General features: G+C 37.7%; 1 protein-coding gene and 1 pseudogene across 1 annotated transcript; both read right to left on the reverse strand.

Moving 5' to 3' along the window:
- Positions 1-9,706: 9,706 nt before the first annotated feature.
- Positions 9,707-13,071, reverse strand: LOC132295531 (MDIS1-interacting receptor like kinase 2-like). Its single transcript, XM_059793826.1, has 2 exons — positions 12,732-13,071; positions 9,707-10,127 (listed from the first exon to the last, which is right to left on the reverse strand). Exons 1-2 carry the CDS (start codon positions 13,027-13,029, stop codon positions 9,823-9,825), a joined length of 603 nt encoding a protein of 200 aa, XP_059649809.1. The 5' UTR covers positions 13,030-13,071; the 3' UTR covers positions 9,707-9,822.
- On the reverse strand, positions 10,134-12,725 carry LOC132295530 (MDIS1-interacting receptor like kinase 2-like; annotated as a pseudogene).
- Positions 13,072-13,388: the final 317 nt, after the last annotated feature.

Below are 13,388 nucleotides of genomic sequence, written 5' to 3' on the forward strand. Positions count from 1 at the left end.
GGTAACTCTGTCAGTTCCTCTGGAAAGACATTAACAAACTCCTCAACAACTGCCGGAAGAACACGGCCTAAACTGCTATCCTCGTTAACTAGTAAACTAGCCAAGTAGGATCTGTGGCGACTCCAGTCACCAATGCTGAAAACCATTGCCGGGTGGGAATCGCTCTGATCTCCCACAAAATGGAAACAATCTCCCTTGGGAGTGCAAACAGACAACCTCCCGCGGAAGCAATCGATCGTAGCCCGGAAGAATGACAACCGATCTATCCCAAGAATGACGTCAAAACCCGTCATGTCAAGAATAACAAAATCGAACTCCAAAGTTCGTCCAGCTATCTCAATAGTACAACCTCGACAAACACGATTTTAAGACACTGGACCCCCTACTGGTGTGTCAACACAGAGAAAACTATCCCGAAGTGTGACCTCCAGACCCAATGAATGTGCAAATGATGCAGAAATGAAAGAATGTGATGCACCCGTATTAACAAGAACTCGTGCCCAAGAACTAAAAACTGGAAAGATACCTCGAACTGAAGAGGTGCCTGCGGAAGCATCCGCCTGTGGAAGAGCATAGGCTCGTCCCTGAGTCCCTGAGCCCTGTTGTGAACTGCCCTGATAGCCTGGCTGATATGTAGAAGCAGTAGGTGTAGAACCTCTGGCTGGATAAGTGCCAACTGGTGCTACTGGCTGTGGTGCCTCAGGAACTCTGAAACCAGACTGAACTACTGCAGACTGTGCCGGCACCGTCTGTGAATCTGTGCCACCACGTGACTTATTCGACAACTTTGGACAATCCTTCCTGAGATGACTTGGCCGCTTGCAATAGAAGCAAGCTCCCTACCCTATCTTTGTAGAAATTGAAGTCTGACTGGCCTGTGCCCGAAGCCGTAGGCAACGAGGCTTCATGTACCCCGGTTGCTGACAATGGTAACAAACCACTCCCTGGGTTGACCCCGAAGATACAGGAACTGTGGGTGCAGAATGATTCTGCTGTGATGCCCTCCGTAAGTGAGTACTGTTCCCCGCCTTAGCCTTCTTCCATTGACTCCCGGAAGATGATGGATTATCTCCACGAGGCTGCTTGCGTGAAATCCTGATCCGTAACTGATCCCGTTCCTCTGCTTCAGCTAGCATAGCCCTCTGAACCACCTCCCTGTAGGTCCTCAAATCAAGAATAGAGACCCGTGGCCTAATGTCAAGATGTAGCCCATCCTGAAACTTCATTGCCCTGGCCTCATCTGTTGCTACCATATTCTCGGTATAACAAGAGAGAGAAGTAAATCGTGTCTCATACTCAATGACACTCATAGTGCCCTGATAAAGACCTGCGAATTGTGTCCTCATCTCTCGCCTCATAGCCCTAGGAAAGAAGCGCTCGAAGAACAAATCCCTGAACTCATTCCAAGTCATCAACTCAACATTGTAGACATTGGTCATAGACCTCCACCAGATATCTGCATCCCCCATGAATAAAGAAGCAGTTAAAGAAATCCTCAACCTATCTGTGGGTACCACCATACTGTCTAACTTGCGAACCATAAGGTCCAACCAAGCTTCTGAGACTAGCAGATCTGAACTCCCTGCAAATGGATCAATTTTGACCCTCTGAAGTCACATAAAGTACTCTAGCGCCTCATTGACAATCGGTGCCGGTGCCGGTGCTGGAATCTGTATCCCTGCCACCTGTTTGAGTATCATCTCCTGTAGGGATTCAGCAATTCCTTGTGTGATACCCTGAGCCACTCGCTCCTCGTAAGTTGGTGCCTGCGGCGGATTAGCATCCGCGCTACGAACTGGAATCCTGGGCCTCCCCGGACCCCTCGTGAACTTGGTGTCAGCCACCTGTTCCTCAATGCCCTGACGCGAAGATACTCCACGCGTGACAACCATGATTCTAAACGTGTAAAAGAAAGGAAGCCAACAATAACACAAGTTATTATGACTAAATGCAACTCATACTATGAATGCAATGAAGCAAGAAACAAAACTAGGTATGCAACATACTGTCATGCTAAAGCAATTTACAAAAGCTTTTTAAATAGTTAAGCACTTAAACAGATAAGCATACATGTCAAACAAAGGCACTCTTAACCACATAGGCATATAAGCAAAAAGATATGTCATACTACTAAGCATGTTATCACGAAACATCTAAACACGTTATAAAGTCAAAACATGTTATCAAAAGCATGTGAATGCATCAAAGTACAACAACAATAGCATGATATGCACCCAAAACCCGTCGTCCTAAGGTGTTCAAACCTAGGAGCTCTGATACCACTTGTGACGGCCCAAGGTTTTTCAACCCGGTGCGTCAGTGATGAACAGAAAGATGACCCGATAACGGATCTAAATTGCGGAAGCAAAAGATGAAACGACATCCCTAGGGACACAACATGTTTCTAGGACACCAAAGAGACCCTCAATGAGATCATGGAACCCAAAGAAAACAAATGCAGAAACAAGATCTCAAAAATAGACAAAAGGAACCCAAGGGTAAAATGGTCATTTCCATCCTAAAAGTGTGTACTACGAAGCACACCATTGGAAAGAAAATGAAAAATAAATGAATTTAGACTCAAGAATCACTTGATTCGGAGTCCGGACGGCAAATATATCAAATCTTAAAGTCGAAGAAAAACCCTATCCCGGTTCGAGCCAAAAACTGACACCCCTCCACTAAAACTTGAATAACTTCAGTTATCAAAGGAATCTGAAACTATAATTGATACCATTGGAAAGCTTATTTCGATGTGGCCAATTTAGACTGAAGAACGGACCAATTTGGAGTTAAAACGAGGAAGATATGACAATTTGAAGTTGGAGGTGCAGTGCTGAACCAAGACACAAAAACACTCTGTGAACAGTACTTCGAGCGCTCGAAATTAGGACTTTGAGTGCTCAAATAGTACCTGCCCAAGGCCAAAACTTTCTGCCCAAACTTCGAGCGCTCGAACTCCCATTTAGAGCGCTCGAACTCCTATAGCTGCACCTGAAATGCAACCTTGAAATGCCATTTTGAGGACTTTCTGGGACTTTTTTGGAAAAAAGTTGTGAAGTAAACCCCCCTTAAAATCATGTTTTCTGGTCAACCATGTCAAGACAAACATTTATTTTTCAAGTGAAATACCAAAAATGCCCTTGAGGTCTCATTTAACAAAAAAATGTAAATGAATGCTAGTCTAAGTGTTCATTTCTTCAAGAATGGTGTTGTGTGCCAAAGTGAACATGCACACATATGTAAAATGAGAAAATGCATGTGTTCCAATAGCTCATGGTCACATAACATGTCATATACAAAATACAACCTGTCAAACCTCGAATTCTCATTATTTCATAAGACAACTATGGGATTAAACTAGCATACATGTGATATAAATGTACATGGCACTTGGCCTCATGTTATGCATACAAAATAGACATCTTCAAGTGTTCTTAGATATACATTACACATTAAGGAAGCCATTTTAGCTTTTACAATACCATACATCCATGGGATACAAAATTAACATCTAAAAAAGGAAGGCATGCTAAACAAGTGCATGTCAATATACAAAAAGGCTTCAAATAACTTAAAATCTTCTAAGGATGATGAGCATCCAAGAAAATGGTCTCTTTACCTGAAAAATAACCCAAACCACTAGGGTGAGTAATCAAGTTACTCGTAAGAGAAGCATATGCGTATACCCTAAAGTTTCAATATCATTGTAAGATTAATATAGACGAATACAAGGGAGCATTCCACTTAACGTCTATGTTCAAGATGTTCTAAGGGATCATCTTAAGCTAACTTAAATGTTTATTAGCAACACAATATCAAAATGGATGTACTTAGCAACATCAAACCGCATATAACAAAATTTACAAGTTACAAATAGCATAGATTGTCAACTTGGAAATGAATGCGAAATCAAAAAAAGTAGAATCCTTGGACACCTAATCTCGGAATTCTGCCGAGACATCAACGGTTATTCCGGGCATTAACCCGCAAGGAAGACCACCCTAAGTGCGCACTATCTCGATTGGGGAGAACTCATACCTCCCGCACTAGAGCTAAACTTTAGCCATGTTACTAGCAACCATGTCCCAAGAGAATCCAAAGTATATATATCAAGTTCAAAACTTATATATAGATAACAAGGCATATAAACCACCTTCCATGCACAAGTACTTTGAAACCATACAAACCATGTCTTAGGATTCCAAGTCTAGAATGACATGATAGATGACAAGTTCTTAACATGATATTATACACAAAATAATATCATTAACTTATCAATTTAAGCATGCCTCAACAATAAGCCATATATACTAAATGTTTGCATTTTAGCAAATAGCTTCTAAAACAACCATGATTATCAATAGTAATACACTAGAATGTAGGGTTTCCATCACAATAGCATAGTAATTCAAATCATTAAGAATTCTATACAACTTCAACAATCCTACTCAAGATATACACACAACATACATGCTTGATCAATGAAATCCTAAGTCAATCATAAGGATTTCCTATAGTATGCAATACTACAATTCTAAAAGCATGTATACAATATATATTAAACCCCAAAGGATTTCAAAACACTTAGGAAATAAACATACTACCACCCCTACCTCAATAGAGAATTGTATCTCTATAATCCAAGTTACCAAGCACAAAATGGAAAACAAGCTTAGGATTAATGAAAAGGAGAATGAGAGGAAACTTTTACTAGTTAAGGTTCTTAGTCTAAGATAAATGGAAGGGCACCAAAATTGAAGAAGAAAGCTATTAACCAAGCTTTTCTCCAATGGTGGCTAGGTTAGAACTTTGAAGAACTAAGGAAAATAAAGAGGATAAGTGAAAAAAATGGTGAGTGGAAGGGCTAGAGATCCTCCACTCACTATGTGCTCTTACACTACCTCTCACACACACACACAATGCAAGACTAGATCATGGCCTTACACTTGTCACTAATCCAATGCCTCTTCTAAGACTTAATCCTAAGCTTACACTTGTCAACAATCCAATGCCTCTTCCAAGACTTAATCCTAAGCTTACACTTGTCAACAATCCAATGGTTATATGTGCACCAATCTAAGGCCAACACATGGATGAATCTCCACCCACCAAATGTCAAGAGGTCACGGTGCCAAGTCTCTTCACCTAAATGGCAACAAATGGCTCCATGAGAGTGTGACACTTGTTACACTTTCCAAAAATTGCAAAATGGTCCTTTTTCAAAATATCTTCTAAAATAAATTGCAAAAAGGTCCCTCAAACGAAAAATAATAATTTTGCATAATTACACTAAAATCCCAAAAGTTATGTATAATTACACTAAAGTAAGCATTCATGCCCTTAATGATAAATAAAAGCAACTAGCATGCTTTTCAACAAAAGTGAAAATACCAATGTCATGAAAATCAAGTATCATGAATGCATGCAAAACCGGAATCAAATCCGAACACCCGAAGTGAGGTTAAGCCAGGAAAAATGATAAACGAGTAAAAGACAAAAAAAAAAAAGAAAATCACCAAAAATGAAAAAAGGAGGAAAAAGTCCGGGTCATTACATATTTACATATCCTTTAATTCTTTCCGTGGTTAGCTTCAATATATAAATATATAAATATACATATATATTGTTGGCACCAAAACTTGGTAGCCACCTTAGGGATGACATGTACTAACCAGAGAAAGGCAAATGTTGATGGTATTTTATTACATGTCATTAAAGGAAACATAGAGATCAATATAATGATTACACGTATGGTTCATAGAATCTGAATGGTAAAGCTGCCAAGTTTACAAGGAAGTTGCTAAATTTTAGCAATTAATGTTTGACTATTTCAAACTGGCTGCTAGCGTAAAAGGAAAAAGCTTAAGTTCGGATGAAACTGAATGTAATACCCCGTAATTTTAAAGAGTTTATTTAAATTAATTTTGAATTAATTTTGTGTTAGGTTAATTCTTTAAATGTGTAGATTTATTCACCTTATAATTATATATGTTAAATTAGTTAATTAATTTTATTTATTTGTGCATGTAATATTGATTTTTATGTTCTATATAGTATAATGATTAGTTTTGAAATTTTTATTGGTTATGTTTTAGATTAATTATTATTATTTAATTAAAGTATTTAATTTGTACTGAATAATAATAATAATAATAATAATATAATAATAATAATATTTATAATAATAATAATTGTAATATAATAATAATAATATTTATAATAATAATAATTGTAATAGTTTAATAATAATAATAATTATAATAATAATAATAGTATTAAATCAATGTAATGATGAAGAAATTAAATCTTAGGATAGGATTTCATTCCCATAGTTGAACCTTAGGACATCTTGCTTGACTTGGCTTGCTTGCCTTAAAGCCATATGGTTGGGAATGTGGTTAATTAAATGCAAAAATAGATATTTGTAATATTTATATTATATAAATTGTATATAAATTAGCTAGCCTACCTTAGAAGGAAAGAAAGGGAGTTAGAAACAAATTATAAATTCTAGTGAGCCATTGTAAAAGTGTGGAAAGGAAGAGAGAGAAAGAAAGGAGCTTGGACCGGTGTAGGAAAAATTTACCCGACTACGCACAACCGGCGGATTTATTTTAAATCCAAAAAGGCAAGTTCTTATCTATTTTTCTCCTTTGAATCCATAAATTAATTGTTTAAATTATTTAAATTATTATGGAGCCTTGAGAGCATGTTAGGAATTAATAAATTATTATTTTTAGTTTATTTAATTAATAAAATTTTAATTATTTAGGATGGTAGATATTTAATTATTACCCTATACGATTAAATCTAGCTAAAAATAATTATTTAAGGCTTTAGGGATTTTTCTAGAATTTTCTAGATTTTTCCGGGGCTTTTCTGCAATTTCCGGCGACCTTCCGGCGAGTTTTCCGGTCGCCGGCAATGGGGGAGATGACCGGAGTGATCCAGTGTGTTGCGGCGTACTACAGGTTGGTGTGCGCGCACATCCTGGGCCTTGGGAGTGTTAGATTGATCCGGTGCATCGCGGTCCATGTTAGCGCGATACACCCGGATCAATAACCATTGGATTAGGTGTAAGGTGATAGATGGATCCGGTGTAGCGCGCCTGCAGCAAAGCCCATGCAACTAACGAATCAGGATCCGCCACGTCTGCAGGAGCCTTCAACGCGCATGTGGGAGCGCGTGCGCGCGCGTGGAACTCTCCAGACGCGCGTGGAAGCGCGTGCAAGTGCGTGGGAGAGTGGGGAAGGTTGGGCTGCGCGTGGGGAAGCTTAGGGCGGCGCGTAGGGGCGCGTGAAGGGCCCTTTTAGCTGCTGGAAATTACCAGAATACCCCTAGGGCCTGTTTTGTAAATTCCAGAACCTTAAACTTGGATTTTTAGGTACTTTGTTGGGATTTACGGGTTTAACGGGCCACGAAATTATTATTTTAAATACCCGTTAATTATTCTTATGGCCAATTAGTCTTTTCTAAGCATTTATTTGCTCGTTTACAGTACGGATGTTAATGTGTTTTCTTTAACGACATTGTTAAATATAGATGGTGTTATTATGTTATTAAATGGTATTAATCATTGCTTTGAAATTAAACAATGGCAGGGTTTTCGTCATATAAATTATCCATGTTATATTATGGGATGTTTATACTGTTAATCATATATAAACCATGATTATTATGCTGTGTGCATTTCAGGAAATAAATGGACTGTTTAATTATGTCACATTTATATTATATGGATGTGTTGTCATATAGAACCATGTGAGCTGGCTAATAAGTTTAGACTCATTTATACCTTATGCATTCGTTGCTATAGACAGATGTGTGGCTGTCGGGGTATGTGGTTTAATATTATTGGCATGTGTTGCCTAATTGACATGCTCAGTATGTTTAGTAATATTATTGGCATGTGTTGCCTAATTTATATGCTCAGTATATTCATCAGTACTTTGAGAGGTGTTATCACTGTGTAGTTCGTTATAGTCTGTGTTGTCAGTACCGTGCACCATGTATAATAGCTGATTTCCCGGGTAGGGAAAGGCAACACTTAACCACCTAGTGTGAGTCTAAGTGATCACCGTCTATTCTGGTTGAGGTCATGTTATACATTGGATAGTTCCCTTAGGATGTATACAGATATAGTACTCGTCCGATTCATAATAATTAATTTATTTGATTCTCTGATTTGGGTCATAGTAGAGAGAACTTGCTCGTGGGGTTGACCCACCATTGTTGTTATTTTAGGATACGGTCAGTACCCGTTCCAAGGTTGAGGTTAGCAGTGTGGGACCACCATCCGAACTCATCTACTCTTACGATCCAGTTCAGGGTAGAAGTTTTATGTATTACTTCAGTTTCAGTTTTTAATTACTTTTGACGTTGAACTCTTAGGTTTATATTTAGGGATCCTTGATATAGGATTTCCAAGTTGTAATGGAGTACTGTATTTAAATAAAGGATGGATGGATGTTGTATTATTTAGTGTTCCTTTCCTGTCTAAATTCTTTTATTATTATCATTTTGTATTCCATGCTTGTATATTGCCAATTGTTTTTGATATCCCTCGTTTTTCGTGTATAAGCCTGATCAACTTTTGCATGGAAAATGTTGGGGGTGTCACACTGAATAACTAAATTCCTATAAAATAGGAAGTTTAGTTGTGAAGAAGAAAGAAAGTTACAAGGACATATATAGAAAGCAATATTCTTCAAATTTGACTTCATTTTTCGTTGATTTCTTTTTCCGAGTTTTCTTTTTCCGTCAGTTTTTTACCATTTTTTCATTTTGCGTAACCTTTCAGGTCATACTTGGATTTGATTCCAGCCTTGCATGCATTCATTTTACTTGGTTTCCATGTGTTATGCATTTTTACTTTTGTAGAAAAGTATGTTAGAAAAAAGAAAGTGGACAATTATTTTGGGACAAACCAAAAAGAAAAAAATGATAATTTTTTTTGGAACAACGGGAGTATTTTATTACATTTATTGATGATGCCCGATCACGGACCCAACAATATGTCAATTCCATGTCGCTTGAGCATTCCAGAAGAATGGTGTAGTTAGATCCCTAATCCAATGGTCGAATTTCTGGTTATATTGAATTATGGTTACAGTTAATTATGATTTTGCCATTGGGTTCGGTTTTGATCCCGAGCACAGAATGGTCGATAATTGTAGTGAATTTTGATTATCTCGGACCTTCTGAGTTCATTGGCCGATTGGCTGGTCATGTTTTGAGATAAGGAAAAATGCATTGTGATTGATTTTTGTGCCCTAAGGTGGGTCTTGGGCTTCTTTGACCTCCCCAGTGCAATGGAAAAGTAGTATTTAAGATCCGATGGTTTGATCGTGAGAAATCACATAAATATAAAAGTTTTTTTTTTTTCCATTTCTGTCGATTTTGGCGATCTGGCACCAGAGTTGCTTTGTGGTGTCTTTAGATGGATTCCTAGGGTTTAGGATACTCTGGATGTCTTGGTGATTTCCGATTATTGATTGAACTGCTGGATTTTCCTTGGTGGTACTTAGAGGTGATGGTTTCCTTTTAATTAAATCTATATAGGGGAGAGGCAAAAATGGGGTGTCTACATGGTTAAAATAATAACATCCAAATATGCACATTGAGCACAATGTTGAAAAAATATGGTGACAATATATTGATACTAAGTTCGCATGGATACCGAGGATGAAAAACAACACACAAAGTTACGAAGGATGCAAAAATATATTAAGCAAGCATTTGATTTTATTTAGTACAATATCCATGCTACAATAAGTAACTAAACTTCCACATTGAGTGTAATTAAGCTACATGGTTCTATTAAGGTATTGCTAATTTTGACAACAACTGAGACACATTTTGCATGGTCGGCCTAGATTGTGGATTGACATTTAAACATTCAATTGCCAACTTTATAATTGAGATCAACACATCTTCAAATTCTATTGAGGGAACTAAAACGCGTTGATCCAACTCTTCTTTCAGCATTTTTCTTTGATCCATAGACGAAGATGATAGCGATGTGGTGAAATTGCTAGGATGATTTCCTTTGATAACTTCCAGTGTCAACACTCCAAAGCTGTACACATCGCAATTTTCAGTTACCTTCATCGTGAAAGCAAGCTCTGCAAAGAAAAAGTAAAATATGATCTTGTATAATTTATTTGCAGTACTATATATGTCACATTATTTATTACAACACAAAGCTAGTTTTACCTAGTGCTACATATCCATATGTGCCTGCAAGTGTGCTCCAATTCGAGGAATCTAGATTTAGAAATTTAGCAGTGCCAAAATCTGAAACATGTGCCTCGTACTTGGGGTCCAACAAAATATTTTTGCTTGATATGTCCCTGTGAACAATTGGTGGTGAGCAATCATGGTGCATGTAAGATATAGCATGAGCCACCCCCTTAATTATATTCACCCTCTTAGGCCAATCCAAATTTTTAGCCTCTTCATCTCTACTCAGATTGCCGCCAAGCTACCCCTTTCAAGGTACTCATAAATAAAAAATGAGTGTCGAGCATGTGAACAGAAACCATAAAGCTTTACAATGTTCCTATGACGTATTTCTGTCAATGCCCTTACCTCGTTCAAAAACCCTTTACGGTCTACTGTCTCAGATAGTGGGCGAAGTTTCTTCACAGCCACTATATTGTCTGGGGCCAACATTGCTTTGTAAACAGTTCCATATCCTCCTTCTCCAATGCAATATGACGCATCAAAATCGTTGGTGGCTTTTAAGATTTCATCATACGTCACCCTTCCATCAAAATCGCAAATTGAAAAAAGATTTTCAGCATGCATATCATTTTGTTCAATCGGCACTTTACCTTTCCTTCTATCAAACATGATGAGAAGCCCAGTAAATGCACCAAGAAGTAAAGTTGCTCCCACAAGAGGTAATACGATCATAAGAACGAGATTGAGTTTGTGGCTTTCCTTCATAGAATGAACAGTTCCATTATTACAAGGTTCCAATCCTGTAATATTGCCACACAAACCGTTGTTCCCTTGTAAGGCCTCTATGCTAGCATTTCTGAAGGCTTTGCTTTTGGGAATAGAACCTCTAAACGCATTGTAGGATATGTCGACATATATCAAGCTTTGCGTCTCTTCAAAAGTCCTTGGAAGGAAACCAGATAAATTATTATGGGAGAGATTAAGCTCCTCCAAACTCTGCAAATTTTTAATTTTCCATGATATTTCTCCAGTGAGAAAATTATGACTCAAATCCAGCTCAGATAGATGAGCTAACTTGTACATCTCAGGGGGGATTTTTTGGCTAAAACTGTTATAGCTCAAGTTCAAGTAATACAACTGCAAGCATGTTTCCAAATTTCCCAATATTGACCCACTCAGTCTGTTTATGGACAGGTCAAGATACAATAGATCATCTAGTGATCCAAGTTCTCTAGGTATACCACCACTTAGTTGATTATCTTTCAAATTAAGCCTTAGCAAATTCAACTTCTCTAGTTCTTTTGGAATATCCCCAGATAATTGATTTGAAGAAAGATCAAGTACCTGAAGTTGAGATATATTTCCAAACTCGGGTGGTATTCGTCCAGTGACATTGTTCCTAGCCATCCTTAGGTCAGTCAATTGTGGGCATTGTCCCCATCTATAAGAGATTTCACCAAAAAAATTGTTGTTACTTAAATCCATGAATTGAAGATTTGGATATAGACCGAAAACTTTAGATACGTCTCCAGTGAGGTGGTTTCCATCGAGACGTACTCTGATTAAGCTGGAACAGTTTCTCAAGCTTTTGATGATATCTTCGGAAAGCTGGTTATTGTTTACTGTGAAACGTTTTAGTTTTCGGCATTGGCAAATGTTTTCAGGAAGAAATCCAGAAAACTTATTTTCATCCATTACTAGTATGGACAAGTTATTCAGATTCCCAATTTCTTGTGGAATGGGACCAGAGAGTTGGTTGTCACGGAGGAACAAAATCTCCAAGTTGCTCATATTACCAAATATTGATGCATGAATAGAACCACTGAGTTGATTCTCACTCAATTCTAGAGCACGGAGAGACTTCAACTTCCCTAATTCTATAGGAATAGAACCAGAGAGTTGATTGTCGTAGAGAAGTAGATGAGTTAGGGAGCTAAGATTACCCAAGGATGCCGGGATTGGGCCAGAAAGATTGTTTGTATAAAGGATCAGTGTCTCCAGAGATTTCAGGTTTCCTATCTCTGGGGGAATGGAGTGAGAGAGTTGATTCTGGAATAGGTGCAACCTGCTTAGCTTATTCAAGTTCTTGAAAGTTGAAGGGATGGGACCTGTCAAAAGGTTGGTATCCATGTCAAGCTTGACAAGATTGAAGAGATTTCCCATTTATGAAGGAATGGAACCAGAGAATTTGTTTTCATAGAGATATAAATAAGTCAAGTTCCTTAAACCTCCCAAAGCAGTGGGAATGGGACCATCAAGATTGTTAGTGGACAAAGCAAGCTCATAAAGGGACTTTAGCTGCCCTATTTCCTTAGGAATTGATCCATTTAACTGATTCTGAAAGAGGTGGAGAATCTGAAGATATGTTAGCAAGCTGATTTGTGGTGGGATTATTCCCAAAAATTGATTCATGGACAAATCAAGATAGATGAGTTTTGAGAGTTTACCAATTTGAGGTGGGATAGTACCGGAAAGATCATTCATGCTTAAATCAATATATGTAAGATTATGAAGATGCAAGAATGGGAAATCATAGAACGTACCGTTTACGTTTGAATTCGTGAGGTTCAGTCTTGTCACGCTTCCATCAATATTGCAAGAAATTCCAGACCAAGTGCATGGGATGGCACTAGTTTTTGGATGGCTTGAAGAAGAAAAATTAGAAGGAAAAATCCATGAAGTTAGCAAAGAATTGTTTTGGTGTTGAAGGCTAGCTTTCCATTTGAGGAGAGCAATAGCTTCTTGAACAGACACGGAAGCTAAATTTGGTGAAGACAACAAAATAGTAAACACGAGTACAGAAACAAATGACGAGACCTTCTCTAAGGTTGGAGACACCATGGTTTATTTGTTAATTCGATGAGTAACATTGCTGCTTTGAAGCTCTTATTTATATACGTGTTATTTCACCACTAGTCCATTATCTTTTGCCTATATCTTTCAAGTTTCAACACACTCACTCATGAGATAAAAAATAAATAAATAAATAAATAAAATTTGTGGGTAGAATAATGTTGAAAAGGCTCTTAGTTTAATACATATCTGGGCCACCATATTGTGAAGATTTTTCAATGGGATGAAGTAAAACATATACCCATTGGCCATTGCCTCAAATGTGCGCACTAATGTAACTTTGGTGTTTTTACAAAATTGAAATTCGTTCTCTATATTGAGGCTTTGTTTGTTTGGACGTAAAATAT

This window comes from Cornus florida, unplaced genomic scaffold (assembly GCF_030987335.1).
Source record: "Cornus florida cultivar Cherokee Brave unplaced genomic scaffold, ASM3098733v1 CherokeeBrave_3.0.0_Hap2_Chr02, whole genome shotgun sequence".
Classification (NCBI taxonomy): domain Eukaryota; kingdom Viridiplantae; phylum Streptophyta; class Magnoliopsida; order Cornales; family Cornaceae; genus Cornus; species Cornus florida.

Bases quoted from the DNA above. Each gene is read 5' to 3' on its own strand.
- LOC132295531 (XM_059793826.1), bottom strand. From the start codon at position 13,029: ATGGTGTCTCCAACCTTAGAGAAGGTCTCGTCATTTGTTTCTGTACTC. The intron at 10,128-12,731 runs GTACGTTCTATG...TTTTCTTTGCAG, and splicing joins CACGAATTCAAACGTAAACG to AGCTTGCTTTCACGATGAAG.